Raw genomic sequence first — 17975 nt, forward strand, 5'->3', positions numbered from 1 at the left:
GAAGAACCACTGGATGAATCAGAACGTTCAGGACATCAATGGAACTGGAACAAACATTTAGTTATGTTCTGTTTTTCAGTGTTCTATTTAATCACCTTGCTTTATTCTAATTCTAAAGTGGACCTGAAACATGAGACAAAAGTATTTACCATAAAAAGTATTTACCTTTAACAGCATCCACTCATTGTTTGTTCCAATACTTCTAAATGTTTTATTTTTTCCAGTTATTGAATTGAATGAATTATTTATTTTGGTTTGTACATTAATCATTGCACATAGTACAATAATTATAATAAACATAAAAACCAAAAAAGCAATAGGCTAGAAGCAAAAGCTTATTTAGTGCCTCACCTTTTCCCCTGATCCACTGCTGATATTAAATGAAATGTGTTCAGTATCCAACATTCTCATTGTAACCAAAGCATCAACAACAACAAAAGCACATCTACCATCTCACCTTCATATTCCTGAAGGATTTTATACTTAAGGCATTTATTAACCTTTGTCAGAGAAGTGAACAACTTAAATTCATCAAGTCCATCCCATAATTTCACACCCACAGCCCAAATCCATCTACACTTCACATCTCTCCTCACTTTAGTCCATTCACAAATATAAAAACCTCTGAAATTAGAGTTACTCTGTTTTAATTTAAAGAAATCTTGAATGCAATTTGGAACAATATTATTTTCTACTTTATAAATCATATACAGTATCCTGCAATTTGAAGGGTTTCAAGTGGAATGAATCAATTATTAGTTACAGTGAACAGTGATGAAAAGGTCAGGTTCAGCACAATGTGTCTGTTTTACAATGTGGAAATATTTTGTGGTTAAGGTGAGCTGAGTGTAATCTTAATTATGAACTTGGAAACTTACTGTGGTCAAGAAACGCGAGCCTCGACCAAAGCGTAACTCTTGAAGCTCTTTGTGGTTAAGCTATGCTATCTAAGCTGAACTCCCTGTGCAAATGTCAAACCAAGGCCTGACCCTTGATCATTTTACCCAGCAACTGTTAACCAATCATGTGTTTGTTGAACTTATGTAACTGAATATGGGAGTAACTAAATATGGGAGTCTTCAAAGAGTCACTAAAGTCTATAAAATGTAATGTAGAAGATTTTTATTGGTTAAACGAATAGTGTGTTTGATGGGATACTAGTGGTAAACTTCCTTCTCTGACAACTCCCAATTTTTGGATTTTTGTGAATCACTGCTGTTTTCAATAAAGCAGATTCTGGGTTCACCTTTTTTAAACTTCAGCCTTGCCTATTGGTGGATTTTTTCTTCATTCTCCTATTGTGTTTTTCCATGGGCAGCTTTAAGTGGTCAGTTTCTTTACCACAGTAGTTAACCCCCATGGCTTGGCAGCCCGGCCTCTGGCTGGACCTCAGTTTTAACGGGGTATCTGAGCAGGATAGAGAACACCGGCGGTCATGCACTTTACAGGCACGTAGAGTTAAGGCCAGGGCACAGCAAAGATAGTTACCTGGTGTTCAAATATAAAGGTATCTGGGGCAGTAATCCATGAACTAATATTATTGTAGTTTTTTGGGATTATTGTGCTACGTGCTTAACATGTTATCATGTGCATCACTGAGTGTTCTTTAAGTCTTATTAAAGCATAGACTCAGAAATTCAAATAATGCTGAAATTCAAATCACGCTGAAATTCAAATTATGCTCGAATTCAAGTAATGCTTGAATTTAAATAATGCTGAAATTGAAATAATGTCGAAATTTATTTATTTAATAGAGACAGTGCATATTAATGAACATCTACAACAATGTCAGCTGTAAATATGCCAGACTGTAGCAGCAGTGCTAATTTCCATCTGTAGTCCCTAGGTAGGTGACAGGAAAGACAGTTGACAAAAATGCAAAACATCATAACACACAGAACAACACAGTGAGGATGATCTACTGATGGTCACAGGCTTGGTTTTCCTTCATTGTTTAAGTTGTGATTTGAAGGAGGCAGATGACTGAGTGTCTTATGTTGAGCGGTAAACTGTTCCAATATTCAGTCCCAGTGACTGAAAGTGCAGTTTGTCCAAAAGTAGTGCGTCTGCGTGGCACCTCACAGTCTCCTCGAGCTGTGGCCCTGGTGACCATCCCACTGACAGAGTGGGATTTGATCAAATCTGTCCAGGGAGGAGGGGCAAGTCCATGCAAGACTTTATGTATCAGGCAAGAATTTTTAAAATTCACAGAATTATTAAAATTAAAAAATTTATATTTATCTAAAACCATGCAGTAATGATTTTTTTTTTTTTTTTAATCAGATATTTTTTTGGCTTTTTTAAAAAGTGATTCTATGGGTTTGAGTGTTGTGCCAGCAGCAAGTGACCAGGAAGTTCTACAGTATTCAATATGAGAGAAAATCATGGAGTGTAAAAACATCTTAGCAGCATGTAGGGTCAAAAAGGGTCTGACTTGTTTAAAATTTTGCACATTAAAATTTACTGTTGAAATAATGCTGAAGTTGAAATAATGCTGGAATTCAAATGCTGAAATTCAACAGACTCCTGCTCTCCAGGAGGCACAGACTCAAGCACGACCTCTTGATTTTTTCCCCATTTTTCTTGGTTCTCATCATGTAATTGTCTTTTGTGAATCTCCTTCGGGGCGTTTGTGAATTTTGAGGAAAATCAAAGTCTGTGATTTGAACTGGTCCGTTTTTGTACAAGTGGACACCTGGTGCTGTCATCAGTCAGGTTTGTCCACGGTGCAGGATCATCAGCCACAGCTGGAGGACCTTCCTTTGTTGATGATTCAGGTGCAGGTGAGGAGGTGGTGGGAAGAACTGGAGTGCTCTCAGTTGTTTGGGAAGTGCTGGCTGGGACATCCTCTTGGGTTTCCTCAAAGGACTCCCTAGAATCTACACTGAATAAGACCATAATGATCAGCCTAATTATTACCATTTTAAATCATCCAAATTAGATATTATATTAGACTGGATAAATATACTCAGGGAAAAAAGAAACGCACCATTTTCATTTTCTGGATTTTTTTCAGAAATATGACAGTTATTGCAAAATTGCAAACTACAATGAGTTCAGTTCTATTCTGAGTCCAAATGAAATGATTCTTTTCCTGGTTCTGGTTGATTGATTTGGATTAGCAATAAGAACTGTATTTGTGTATTCCTCACCTGTGTCTGCTCATGACTGAAACTCACAGATGAATTGGACCTCTGCTCAGCTGTGCACAACCATTCCCTATAAGACACCAAAATGGAGCAAAAACACATTTGTCCATAATGCCACAACTACTGCAACCAGAGAGAGATGGGGCCATTGGCATGTTTCAGCTGGATGGAGCAGACGGGCCGTAGTCGGGGGGTTTGGACTCCACCCCTCTACCGTTGGATGCCTTGCTGAGTGTTACCACACCACCGGCTCCTCCAACCACCGTCCCACATCTGGATGACTGCGTGTTACAACCGCTGCACAGACACCGTGACAATCAGCTGTCACATCTCCGTGACAGGTTTCCGCCGGCAACAAGAACTGTAGCCGACACCATTGGGACACATCACAGGCTAGTGTCTGCTAGAACCATTTGTAATCGCCTACGAGCTGACGGTATCAGGCCATATCACCCATATGTCATGTTATTGTTATCAAAACTGTGATAAACATTGACTGATTGGGCCTGAATATCAGGGATGGATGTATGGTTGATGTGCACATGTTAGATTTACACCAAAAAATAAATGAAAAAAAAATTGTAAAAAATCAGTGGTGCGTCCACCGGTAGAGTGGTGGAGTCCAAACCCCCCGACTACGGCCCATCTGCTCTGTCCAGCTGAAACATGCCAATGGACCCATCTCTCTCTGGTTGCGGTAGTTGTGGCATTGTGGGCAAATGTGTTTTTGCTCCATTTTGGTGTCTTTTTATAGGGAATGGTTGTGCACAGTTTTGTTTTTTAATATTTTATTTTGGTTTTTGAATTTTCATTTTACAATGAAGAAAGAAAACAATGGAACAAACAAATGTGACAAATACTGCCCCCCTCTCTCCCTCCCTCCCCTGCTCACTCGGAAAAAAAAAAAAAAGCTCCTGCTCTTACTTTTTGTTCAAAAGGACACATGGCATGACACAATAAGACCAGTTAAATTACAATTGCACCTACATAGTCTAAGTAAGGTTGCCAAATTCTGACAAAAGTTTTATATGACTTTCTTAGACTATATGCTAATTTTTTCCAAAGGGACACAACTGTTCATCTCTGTGTACCATTTGGTTAAAGGAATGGGAGAATCAGACTTCCATGTAGCAACAATAATTTTTCTAGCCACTGCCAAGGCCATTTCAAGGAATTTTGTTTGATATTTGTTTAGTGGTTCATTAATCTTCATAAAATTTCCAATTAGACAAATTTCAGGATCCAGGGGTATTGAACTCTTGGTAACATTAGACAAAATATCACACAGGCCCAGCCAAAAATCTCTGACTTTCACACGTGACCAAGTACAATGTAAAAATGAACCAATTTCTACTGCACATCGGAAGCATACATCAGAGTTCAAGTTTAGACCTATGGATTTTTTCTGGAGTCAGATATAACTGATGCAGAAAGTTGTAATGGATGAGCCTGTATCTTGAGTTTATAGTGGCTGATATGCTGTTCTCACACAAATCGGACAAGAGGGCGTCTTCAATTGTGATGTTTAAGTCTGATTCCCACCTTTCTTTGGATTTATAAATCTTTGGTTTAGGACATTCTTTTATCAAAACAGAGTACACTTTAGAAATAGATTTACATGGGTCACCATTATGCAACAATTTTTCAAGCTCCGTGAGGTTGGGTAACACAGTATTCTTACCCAATGTGCTGCTTAGAAATGATCATAATTGGAGGAAACAAAAAAAGGTCTTGTTTGGCAAATTATATTTGCCCTTCAGTTGTTCAAAAGTCATCAAAGATCCTTTCTCAAAGCAGTCCTCCAGGTTATGTATTCCATGTTGATACCAGATTTCCAGAATCTTATTGTTTAGAGTCAATGGAATGAGATGGTTTTGCTTCAAAGGAGACTTTGACAGTTCGACTTTTTGTCCAATGCTTTTATGTATATCATACCATAATTTACTAAGGTGAAATAGAATTGGATTGTCTGTTAATTTAGGCAAGATTTTTGAGTTGTACTTATATATAAAATCACAAAAACCATTATCTCTCAAAGAATGAAAAGCAATGTATGTCCAAGATGGAACTTTGTCACCTTCAAACAAGGATAAAATAAATCGCATTTGAGCAGCAAAGTAATATTTTTTGAAATGGGGCAACTGGAGCCCTCCTGATTTATATTCCCATGATAATATTTCTAAAGACCTTCTGGCCACTTTACCATTCCAAATGAATTGCCTTACAGTTTTATTAAGAGATTTAAAAAAGGCTTGAGGAAGGGGTATAGGAAGTGACTGAAAGAGATACTGTAACCTCGGTAAGATGTTCATTTTGATGCAGTTGATTCTTCCAATCAAAGTGGTGGGTAGGCTAGACCACTTGTGTAGGTCTTCCTCAGTCTTTTTAATAAGTGGGCTGTAGTTCAATTTATAGAGATTTTTTAGATTATTATCCACTGTTATGCCCAGATATTTTACACCTGTTGGAGTCCATTTAAATGCAGAGATGCCTTGACATTCAGAGTGATTGAATGCTGTAAGTGGAATAATTTCACTTTTATCATAATTTACTTTATAACCCGAGACAGCACCATATAAATCAAGCAAATGTTGTAATCGAGTAAGGGATTTAGAGGGTTCTGTTATATATAACATAACATCATCGGCGAATAAGCTAATTTTATGGGCTGTCAGACCAACCACAAAGCCTTTAATGTCAGAATCTTGTCTAATTGCCTCTGCCAAAGGTTCGATAGCCAGTACAAACAGACCTAGTGATAATGGACAACCCTGGTGGGACAATCTAGTCAAAGGGAATGCGGAGGACATCTGCCCATTAGTAGTGATCCTTGCTTTAGGTTTGTAGTACAAAGTTTTTACCCAATCAATGAAATTGTGACCGAAACCAAATTTTGTCAACACCTTAAATAAATAGAGCCATTCCAGTCTATCAAAGGCTTTCTCAGCATCTAACGCCACTGCCACAGAAGGATCAGATCTTGATTTTGCCAAGTGGATTATATTAAACAGCCTACACAAGTTATTGGCAGATACACGTTTTTGAATAAATCCACTTTGGTCTGGATTAATTATTTTTGGTAATATATCACTAAGTCTATTTGCTAACAATTTAGAAATCAATTTATAATCTGTGTTCAATAATGAAATAGGCCGGTATGAAGCACATTTCAATGGATCTTTATTTTTCTTGTGTATAATTGTAAAATAGTAGTTGTAAAGGATTCAGGTAATGTATGTGTTTTAGCTGATAAATTTATTACATCAGTAATTAGAGGGATGAGCAAATCTTTGAATTCTTTATAAAATTCAGGAGGGAAACCATCCTCTCCTGGTGCTTTGTTAGACTGGAGTGAGTGTAAGGCTTTGTTAATTTCTACCTGAGTAAAAGGGAGGTCAAGATTCTTTCGGTCTTCTTCATTAATTGTTGATAATTCAATTGTGGATAAAAAATTGTCAAGGTGGGTTGAATCATCTGGAAGTTCTGATTTCTATAATTTGGAGTAGAAACTTTTAAATGTGTCATTTATCTCTGTTGGGTTATATGAAACTGTACCCATTTCAGTATGAATAGCATTAATTGTCCAATTTTTTCCTCAGACTTCAGCTACCACGACAAAATTTTGTGTGCCTTCTCTCCCAATTCGTAATACCTATGTTTAGTTTTCAAAATGTCTCTTTCAGTTTTGTGAGTAATGTATTGTATTGAAGTTTTTTCTTAACTAAAGATTGGTAAGTGTCATTAGTACCATTTCATTGAAAGTCTTTTTCCAATTATAAAATTTATTTTTCTAACTTTTCAATATCTTCTGTGTATTTCTTTTTAAGACCCTTTGTATAAGAAATAATTTGCCCTCTTAAATAAGCTTTTAAGGTATCCCATAAGATAAAACAATTGGGAGAGGAAGCACTATTTGTTTCACAGAAAAAACGAATTTGGTCTCTTATAAATGTAGGAAAGTCAGCTCTGTGAAGCAAAGTGGGGTTCAGGCACCATCTATAGGGCCTTCTGGGTACATCAGGGAATGAAATAGACAAGATTAATGGAGAGTGGTCAGATAAAATTCTGGATAAATATTCAAATTCCAATACTCTATGACACAACTGGCTAGATAGCAAAAATAAATGGGAGTGGGAGTTATGAGGGCTTGAATAAAAGAAATAATCTCGAGTCTGGGGGTGTGTCTGCCTCCAAATGTCCATTAGGTTTAAATCTTTCATGTAAGATTGGGTCATCATAGCTGCTTTTGACCTGGTGATGGTCTTGGATGATTTGTCCAAAGCAGGATCTAAACAAAAGTTGAAGTCACCCCCTATTAGTACATTGTGTTCTCCACTAGCAATTTTTAGAAAAAGATCCTGCATGAACATTTCATCATCATAGAGAGGTGCATATAGATTAAGGAGTGACCATTTTTCTGAAAATATTCTACAATTAATAAAGACATATCGCCCTGATGGGTCAATAAGAGTATCAATAACTTGCAATGGTGTGTTTTTATTCACCAAAATGGCTACTCCTCTGGCTTTTGAATTGAATGAAGAGGATATCACCTGTCCTATCCACTCCCTCTTCAGTTTTTTATGTTCTTGCGAGGTGAGGTGGGTTTCTTGGATGAAAGCTATGTCTACTTTTAACTTTTTCAGATATGTTAGGACCCTTTTCCTCTTTACTGGCCCATTCAGACCATTAACATTAAAACTGACAAACTTCAAAATCCTGTCCATTTAATCATTCTTATATAATAATTAGACATGACTTGACATGACATGCATGGCATGATATGTACGTAGAGCAAGAAAAAAAAAAAAAAAAAAAGGCCCCAAAACATAAATAGTGAGCACAAAACCCTGCAGTGCCAATCCCGAACATAATGGCACACCTCCCATAAACTGGAATGTGTCTTATACAGTCGTCCTCAAAATTATTCATACCCCTGCCATTTTTTTTAACTTTTTGTTTTTGTGATGAAATGAATGAGTTTTGTCAAGTTTGTTTGTGACTTATATGTGATACACAAGTGAGGAAATAAGAACAAATGATACTTGGAGAAATACTTTATTTCAGGAGTATTTTATTAGAGGATTTCTAAAAAAGGCCATGTTCAAAATTATTCATACCCTAGGTTTACTAAGTCCAAAGTCTTTTCTTAATAGTCAGTAGAATAGCCTTTGTTCTTGATAATGGTTCCTGTAAGTGTCCACAGGTTCTCTTCTGTCTCCTGTGGAGTTTTGGTCCACTCTTCCTGGACCAAAGCCTCCAGCTGGGTCCGGTTGGATGGTCTCCTACCCATCACGCTAGTCTTTGGCTCCCTCCACAGATCCTCTATATGATTTAGGTCAGAGCTTTGACTGGGTCATGTCCTTGAACCACTACTGCACTACCTTGATGGTATGCTTGGGGTCAGTGTCCTGCTGGGACGTCCAGTCAGGACCAGTCTAGAGTTTCTCAGCAGACACTTCCACATTGTCATCCAGGATGTTGATATAATCCTCCTTTTTCATGATGCCCTGTATCCTGATGAGGTTCTCGGTGCCACTAGCAGAAAAGCAACCCCATAGCATTATGTTGCCACCACCATGCTTGATGGTTGGGGCTGTGTTCAGCTTGCGTTCTTCTCCTTGCTTCCTTCAGATGCAGTCAACATCCATGTGGCCAAACAACTCCATCTCTGTTTCATCAAATCACTGGATTGATGACCAAAAGCTTGGATCTTGGTTAAGAAGAGCTCTAGGAAATGCCAGATGAGCCTCCTGATGTTTCATCCTGAGTCATGCCATCTTCCTGTGTCTGCATCCATGGAGAACTCGTTTGTGCAATACTGGCTGGATGGTTGTCTGTGATACCTTCATACCTTGGTTATTTTGGTGGCAACATAATGCTATGGTTATAACCTATAATGCTAGGATGCTTCTCTGCTAGTGGCACTGGAAACCTCATGAAGTTACAAGGCATCATGAATGTAACATAATCATATCAACGTCCTGGATGACAGCGTGAAAGTGCTGAGAAACTCTAGACTGGTCCTGACTGGACGTCCCAGCAGGACACTGACCCCAAGCATACCACCAAGGTAGTGCAGTAGTGGTTCAAGGACATGACCCAGTCAAAGCTCTGACCTAAATCATTTAGAGGATCTGTGGAGGGAGCTAAAGACCAGAGTGATGGGTAGGAGACCATCCAACCGGACCCAGCTGGAGGCTTTGGTCCAGGAAGAGTGGACCAAAACCCCACAGGAGACAGAAGAGAACCTGTGGACACTTACAGGAACCATTATCAAGAACAAAGGCTACTCTATTGACTATTAAGAAAAGACTTTGGACTTAATAAACCTAGGGTATGAATAATTTTGAACATGGCGTTTTTTAGAAATCCTCTAATAAAATACTCCTGAAATAAAGTATTTCTCCAAGTATCATTTGTTCTTATTTCCTCACTTGTGTATCACATATAAGTCACAAACAAACTTGACAAAACTCATTCATTTCATCACAAAAACAAAAAGTTACAAAAAATGGCAGGGGTATGAAGAATTTTGAGGACGACTGTATGAGTGAGCAACCTCAAGTTTAATCGACATGAAAATCTACCGCCCCCTGGGGGCCCTCCAAACAAACATGACAGATTTTGAAGCACTCTTAACTTAGCGATAAGTTGTGAACAGATCGAATGATGCCCTAATAAATAAAAGAAGTATCTATAAAACAACTGAAAATAAAAATAAAAGTCAGGGCTTATGATAATGATAACTCACTGCGCTGGTTGCATAATTGCAAGTGAGTCTGTTCGAGCCACAGTTTCCTTCCTTTTCCCAGTACATTGTCAACAAACACTGTGGCTTCCTTTGGTGTTTTGAAGAATTTCCCTTTCCCATCCGGCAGCATTATCCTCAGTGTTGCAGGGTGCAGCAGAGAATACTCGATGCCCATGGATCGCAGTTTCTTTTTCACCTGGTCGTATTCTTTGCGTCGCTTCCCCAGACCAGCGCTGAGGTCAGGGAAGAACATCACTGGCTTACTCTCAAACATGATAGGACCTTTGCTTGCCATGGATAGTTTGGCGGTGCTGCGTAGTATCTTCTCCCGGTCCTGGTATTTCAGCAGGTGTATCAAAACGGGCCTTGGTCTCTCATCAGCGGATGCTCTCGGTGCGAGCGTCTGGTTTACTCGTTCTGTTATCAAAGGCTCAGGGAAGTGCTCACGTCCCAGCATATTTGGCAGCCAGTCAGTAAAGAATTTTACCGGGTTGTTTCCTTCACAGCCTTCACGTAAATTCACGATACAAATGTTATTGCGCCTACTGTAATTCTCCAGGGACTCAACTTCCTCCAGCAAAAACTTGTTATCTTTTGTTAGCTGGACTAGCTGGGTGCTCATATCAGCAAGCTGGTCCTCTGCTGACCCGATGCGCTCCTCCGTTTCGGCGACGCGGGATGTCAGTCCATCAAGCAGGCCTTTTAATCCAGAAATTGACTCATTAATCTCAGCCGTTCGTGTGTCCATTTTATTGGAGAGAGCTTGGTTCCCCGCTCGTATCTCCTGAAGTAGAAGGGCCATGTCCACAGTTGAATACACATGTTCACCTACCATCTTGCTAACCTCTTCCTGTGGGTTTTTTTCCTTCACACGACAAAGAATGCTTTGCTTACTTTTAGATCGTAGGTCCATATTGCAAGTTACCAATCAGAATATGTGCAAATTTTGGTGTTTCAAAGTTTTTAAGAGTGATTTCAGGATAAAATACGGGAGAGCCTTCAAACCAGCATCCACCTAGCTCCGCTGCATCACATGACCCCCATGGTTGTGCACAGTTGAGCAGAGGTCCAATTCATCTGTGAGTTTCAGTCATGAGCAGACACAGGTGAGGAATACACAAATACAGTTCTTATTGCTAATCCAAATCAATCAACTGGAACCAGGAGAACAATCATTTCATTTGGACTCAGAATAGAACTGAACTCACTGTAGTTTGCAATTTTGCAATAACTGTCATATTTCTGAAAAAATCCAGAAAATGAAAATGGTGCGTTTCTTTTTTCTTTCAGTGTGCTTTATTAACCCATAAAGTAAAATGCAGTTCGTCATCTTTTCATGGTCATCAGATATGACCCTTTTGGACGTTCAGAGGCTCTGTAGTTACCATGGAAACACCATCATGTTCTACAACATTGATTCACCAGTAAAAACCCATGGAGTTGAATCAATGACAGTGGATGGACACTGGCTTTATGTTTGATCAATGATATTTTTGTTGAAAACATAACTTTCCCCCAATTTTTTCCTGATTGGATGTAATAACCTTTGAATTTACTCTGAGCTTTAATGAGCATCTGCATAATCAGTGAATTAAATATAGGAAAATAAATGATTTGCACTGAAAAAACTTCAAATGAAGAGGATAATATTACAACTAGAAAAGCACTCGGAAAGCGCAGACCTCCACCAAGGTAGAACAGCCCCCCCCCATCACCAAAAAAAAGGAATCATTAGTTCTTTGTGCTAGTATCAACATTTCCTGAAAATTTCACCAAAATCCATTCATTACTTTTTGAGTTATCTAGCGAACAGACAAACCCCAGTGAAAGCATAATCTCTGCTGTTTCACTTGGCGGAGGTAATAAATGGTGATAAAATACTTAAGGTTATATAGAGAGAAAAAACCCATTTGGGAACTGACACAAAAGTATCACTGGGTCTGTATGGGTTCATCCCAAATTGGGGAAAATGCTTTTTTGCATCAGCGATAAGTATAGTAAAAAACAGAAGAATAACAGAGGCACACAATAAAGAATAAAAATACACTTAATAAAATGAAAGAATAACACACATACCTTCATCTCTAGAGGTTGTGGCAACTTTGTGAGTAGACACAATTGAAGAATTTAAGAAATTTAAGCCAAGCAACGAACGAAAAAAGGTAACACTCATAAATCATGACTATGTAGTAGTTGAGTAACAGGATTATTAGTTTATTTCCAAAAAAATACTTAAACATTCTACCACCGAATATACAGAAGGAACTGATAGAACCAGTAATGGCAGACTGTCCTGTAAGTTCCACTATCAAGGCAGTTTTATCAAAGAAAACATGACAGTCTGTCAATAAAAACAATGTGTGGAAATGGGTCATTGCACTGAAAGTCACTGATTGTCTGATTTGGTTTAACTGAAATTTCTGTTTTCATTCCACACATTTACAGATGTTCGTATTATGTTCTTTACACAAGTGCATTTGTCTTTTTCATCATTTCAGTTGGACAGTGTGTATATACACTGGACGCCTTTAAACCATCACATTTCAATCCCAACTTGAGGGAGAAAAGCTACTTCTAGAGCTCTGGAGAAGCTAACCTAGAAGCTATTTACTCTGAAGTGTTTATTCACTATATTTGATTTAAAACAGTATACAAGGAGAAATCAGTCCTTTATTTCTTGTCACATATTTTCAGAAACTGCTCTGTACCCAGAATGCATCACTGTATTCATACAGTTCTACAGTAAATGCTATAAACTCTACTGCTGTCTCATGTGCTTCCTGACCAAAGCCCTACAGTGGTCAGTTAGGCAAAAAATCAGCATCAGAGGTCACAAAAACCTCAACAATTACCAAAATTAAAAAAAAAAAAAAAAAAAAAAAAAAAAAAAAAAAAGGGAAAAAAAAGAAAAAAAAGGAAAAAAAAGAAAAAAAGAAAAATCAACATAAATGAAAAATGAAAACACAGGACAAATAATTCATCATGATTGAGTAAATACTAAGAATTAATTCATTAAAATGGAAAATAGCAAAACAATAAAATGGAAACTTGGAAAAAAATGACAAAGTAACAAATGATGAAAGTGAAAAAAAAAAAAACAAGCGAAAAAAGAAAATAGAATTTGTTCCTACTGTAAAATTCAGTTTTTGCTGATAAGCAAAAAAAAAAATTATATATATATATATATATATATATATATATATATATATATATATATATATATATATATATATATATATATATATATATATAGGGAGAGAAAATACTGTTCTCTTGATGCACAAAACTGTACTGAAACTGAACCAAAAACCATGGCCTAAGAACTGAGGTACGGACTGAACCGTTGGGTACCTGTACCATTGCACCCCTACATCTACACAACTATACAACACATCTACACATCACACAGAGACACTGAGGATCCAGACCACAGTCCAAATCCTCCAAACAGTGGTTCAGTCAATGTGGTTTTGAAGGTGTAGATGTGGATCAGTTTGTCAGAGCAGACTCTGTAGAAGGACACAGATCCAGCAGGACAGTCCACATACACTGAGACTGTACCGGAGGAGGAGGAGGAGGACTGAGGGATGTCTGTGTATTTTGTATTATGACAGACACTGTAACAATCTCCATCACAGACCAGACTCCAGGACTGATCATTTTCTCCAAACCCACAGTCTCCACTGTTTCCTTTCCTTCTGATTCCTCTGTACGTCACTGATATATTAACGTCTCCACTCCACTGGACCTCCCAGTAACACCGACCAGTCAGACCAGTTGAACACATCAGCTGAGGCTCATACTCAAATCTGTCCTGATGATCAGGATAGGACTGAACCTCCTCTACTCGTTCCACCTTCTTGTTGTTTTCAGACAGTTTGAGTTTTTCGTTCGCTGTGTTTGGATCCAGGGTGAGTTCACAGAAATCTGATGGACAGAAGAAAACACAAAACAGCTGCAGTTATTGATCAGTGATCAGCTTGATTTGACTTTAGGGGAAAGACTAGAGAATGACTTGTTATTACCTCCGCCAGGAGGTAATAACAAGTCCTCCTGGCGGAGGTATTGTGATCACTTTGCTTTGTGTGTTTGAGTGCGTGTTTGTTTGTTTGTTAGCAAGATAATTCACACAGTTATGGACTGATTTTCACAAAATTTTCAGGAAATGTTGATACTGGCACAAGGAAGAAGTGATTAAATTTTGGTGGTGATGGGGGGGGGGGCTCGGTCTTGGCAGAGGTCTGCGCTCTCCGAGTGCTTTTTTTGTTTGTAATTGTGTCCCTGGTTCACACACTGTTACTGTGACACAAATGACCATATGTTGGATTGATGTGTGTGTTTTCTCGCTGTAAGCTAGCTGCTAGCTGTGCAGTCTCAAGGAAGGACGCCGCATTAGTTGAAATATAAAACCACAGTTACACAACCTCACTTGGTACCACATTACAAACACTAATACTCAACAAAAGAATAAAAACTGAACACACTAATCAGTCAAATTAATCATCAATCACTCAGTAAAATGAATGAAAATGAATAAAAAAAACAAATTAAATACAACATTAACAAAACTAATAAAACAAAATATAAAACATGAAAAGCACTTGGAAAGCACAGACCTCTGCCAAGACAGATCTGCCCTCCCCCCCGATCACCACCAAAATTTAATCAGTTGTTCCTTGTGCCAGTATCAACATTTCCTGAAAATTTCATGAAAATCCGTCATCTATAGTCATTTTTAGTTATCTTGCTAACAATCAAACAAACAATAACACAAATCAAAGTGATCACAATACCTCCTGGCGGAGGTAATTAATCAGCAAAATTAGCAGAAATTAAACAAACTGAACAAAATAATCAGAAAAATGAAGAAAATACTCAAAGAAAATTAATAAAATGTTGATTTTGTTGAATATTTAAAGGATGTCCTTTGTAACTTTGCTGTTCTCGCTCTATTTAATTAAATTTTTTGTTAATTTTAGTTCAGTTTGTATTCTATTAAACACAAGTACTGATAGTTGTACAAGTCCTAGTAGTTCATTCAAAGACCAAACAAAGAAGTCATGAAGTTATCATGAAAATCTTTCATAGAAACATGTGACTAACTAAATTCTAATCATGTGATCCCACAGATAATGTGTGTTCCAATGCAGATGACTGATGGGTAGCAGCGTCACAGCACTTTAAACCTCCACAGGTTTGAGTTCAGATGGTTCTGTCCAAACTCATGATGGACACACAAAGGTCTGGTCTGAAACGTGTCTGAGTTTTATTTCAGAGAAGCTCTGAGATGTGAGTTGTAGTTGTGGTTTTTCTGTCTAATGTCATGTAGGCAGTAGTCAAGGACAGACAGACAGGAAGTGGAATTTACTGACATTTCACTCAATGGTTCTGTTCAGTCTGTGTCTCCAAGTTGACTGTCAAAAACCTTCTGATCAGAAACAAACTTTATTCATGACGACCTTTGCACAGATTTTTTAATTTAATCTTTCCCTTTTTCCTAATTGTCCATAAAACCCATAATATTACAGCCTTTATCTAATGGATCTTAAATATTTATAGAAGTGATATGATGTTTTGGGTTGAACTTGTTACTGTGTTAAACTTTCCTCCTCGTGGACTCAGCTGGGTTTTGGACTGTATTGTTTGTTGGTCTTCCACCTTTATCAGACAGCGGCACAAGAACGACACTAGAATGATCCATAAAGACAGAGGAGGTGTGATTGGCCAATGGTCAGAGGTTCTTAGGACACGTCCCTCAGGGTATTTGTGTCATGGGATCTGTGTCCTGACCAATCAGTTGTCAGCTCCTCCTCTGTCTTCACTGATAGTTGGTGTGTTTTCTAATGTGGTACCAGCTCCCACTGTATGTTCAGGTTGGGTTTACTCTGGAATCCAATGGAAATCCACTTACACTTCCTCAGACCTGGTTTCAACCATCGGACTCCACTGGGCTCCAACCTGAAAGGGAGGGGGGTGTCAGAGCAGCATTAAGCATAGACATGACATCACTGTGATCCACTGCAGCTTTTCTGTTCACATCCAGTCCATGGTTCCTGTCAGTCCCTTATTGAAGGTCTGTATCTGTGACCGTGGTCTGGAACTTCAGTAAAGGATGTGGAATCAGCTGTGACAGAGTGTTCCTGTCAGCTCCACCTGTTCTATCACACATTCTGACACAGTGTTCCTGTCAGCTCCACCTGTTCTATCACACATTCTGACAGAGTGTTCCTGTCAGCTCCACCTGTTCTATCACACATTCTGACACAGTGTTCCTGTCAGCTCCACCTGTTCTATCACACATTCTGACACAGTGTTCCTGTCAGCTCCACCTGTTCTATCACACATTCTGACAGTGTTCCTGTCAGCTCCACCTGTTCTATCACACATTCTCACAGTGTTCCTGTCAGCTCCACCTGTTCTATCACACATTCTCACAGTGTTCCTGTCAGCTCCACCTGTTCTATCACACATTCTCACAGTGTTCCTGTCAGCTCCACCTGTTCTATCACACATTCTGACATAGTGTTCCTGTCAGCTCCACCTGTTCTATCACACATTCTGACAGAGTGTTCCTGTCAGCTCCACCTGTTCTATCACACATTCTGACAGAGTGTTCCTGTCAGCTCCACCTGTTCTATCACACATTCTGACACAGTGTTCCTGTCAGCTCCACCTGTTCTATCACACATTCTGACACAGTGTTCCTGTCAGCTCCACCTGTTCTATCACACATTCTGACACAGTGTTCCTGTCAGCTCCACCTGTTCTATCACACATTCTCACAGTGTTCCTGTCAGCTCCACCTGTTCTATCACACATTCTGACAGAGTGTTCCTGTCAGCTCCACCTGTTCTATCACACATTCTGACACAGTGTTCCTGTCAGCTCCACCTGTTCTATCACACATTCTGACAGTGTTCCTGTCAGCTCCACCTGTTCTATCACACATTCTCACAGTGTTCCTGTCAGCTCCACCTGTTCTATCACACATTCTCACAGTGTTCCTGTCAGCTCCACCTGTTCTATCACACATTCTGACACAGTGTTCCTGTCAGCTCCACCTGTTCTATCACACATTCTGACAGAGTGTTCCTGTCAGCTCCACCTGTTCTATCACACATTCTGACAGAGTGTTCCTGTCAGCTCCACCTGTTCTATCACACATTCTGACACAGTGTTCCTGTCAGCTCCACCTGTTCTATCACACATTCTGACACAGTGTTCCTGTCAGCTCCACCTGTTCTATCACACATTCTGACAGTGTTCCTGTCAGCTCCACCTGTTCTATCACACATTCTCACAGTGTTCCTGTCAGCTCCACCTGTTCTATCACACATTCTGACAGTGTTCCTGTCAGCTCCACCTGTTCTATCACACATTCTGACACAGTGTTCCTGTCAGCTCCACCTGTTCTATCACACACTCTCACAGTGTTCCTGTCAGCTCCACCTGTTCTATCACACATTCTCACAGTGTTCCTGTCAGCTCCACCTGTTCTATCACACATTCTCACAGTGTTCCTGTCAGCTCCACCTGTTCTATCACACATTCTGACACAGTGTTCCTGTCAGCTCCACCCGTTCTATCACACATTCTGACACAGTGTTCCTGTCAGCTCCACCTGTTCTATCACACATTCTCACAGTGTTCCTGTCAGCTCCACCTGTTCTATCACTCATTTTCACAGTGTTCCTGTCAGCTCCACCCGTTCTATCACACATTCTGACACAGTGTTCCTGTCAGCTCCACCTGTTCTATCACACATTCTCACAGTGTTCCTGTCAGCTCCACCTGTTCTATCACACATTCTCACAGTGTTCCTGTCAGCTCCACCTGTTCTATCACTCATTCTCACAGTGTTCCTGTCAGCTCCACCTGTTCTATCACACATTCTCACAGTGTTCCTGTCAGCTCCACCTGTTCTATCACACATTCTGACACAGTGTTCCTGTCAGCTCCACCCGTTCTATCACACATTCTCACAGTGTTCCTGTCAGCTCCACCTGTTCTATCACACATTCTCACAGTGTTCCTGTCAGCTCCACCTGTTCTATCACACATTCTCACAGTGT

The 17975-nt window shown here is 39.2% G+C and overlaps 1 protein-coding gene across 1 annotated transcript in view; it reads right to left on the bottom strand.

Moving 5' to 3' along the window:
• Positions 1 to 13278: 13278 nt before the first annotated feature.
• LOC115426257 (NACHT, LRR and PYD domains-containing protein 12-like) overlaps positions 13279 to 17975 on the bottom strand; it is a 37862-nt gene continuing 33165 nt past the window's right edge. The window contains 2 exon segments of the mRNA XM_030144257.1: positions 13279 to 13813; positions 15747 to 15861. Of these exon segments, the coding sequence (XP_030000117.1) occupies positions 13298 to 13813; positions 15747 to 15861 (631 nt within the window). The 3' untranslated portion in view covers positions 13279 to 13297.

The sequence above is a fragment of the Sphaeramia orbicularis genome, chromosome 9, assembly GCF_902148855.1.
Source record: "Sphaeramia orbicularis chromosome 9, fSphaOr1.1, whole genome shotgun sequence".
Classification (NCBI taxonomy): domain Eukaryota; kingdom Metazoa; phylum Chordata; class Actinopteri; order Kurtiformes; family Apogonidae; genus Sphaeramia; species Sphaeramia orbicularis.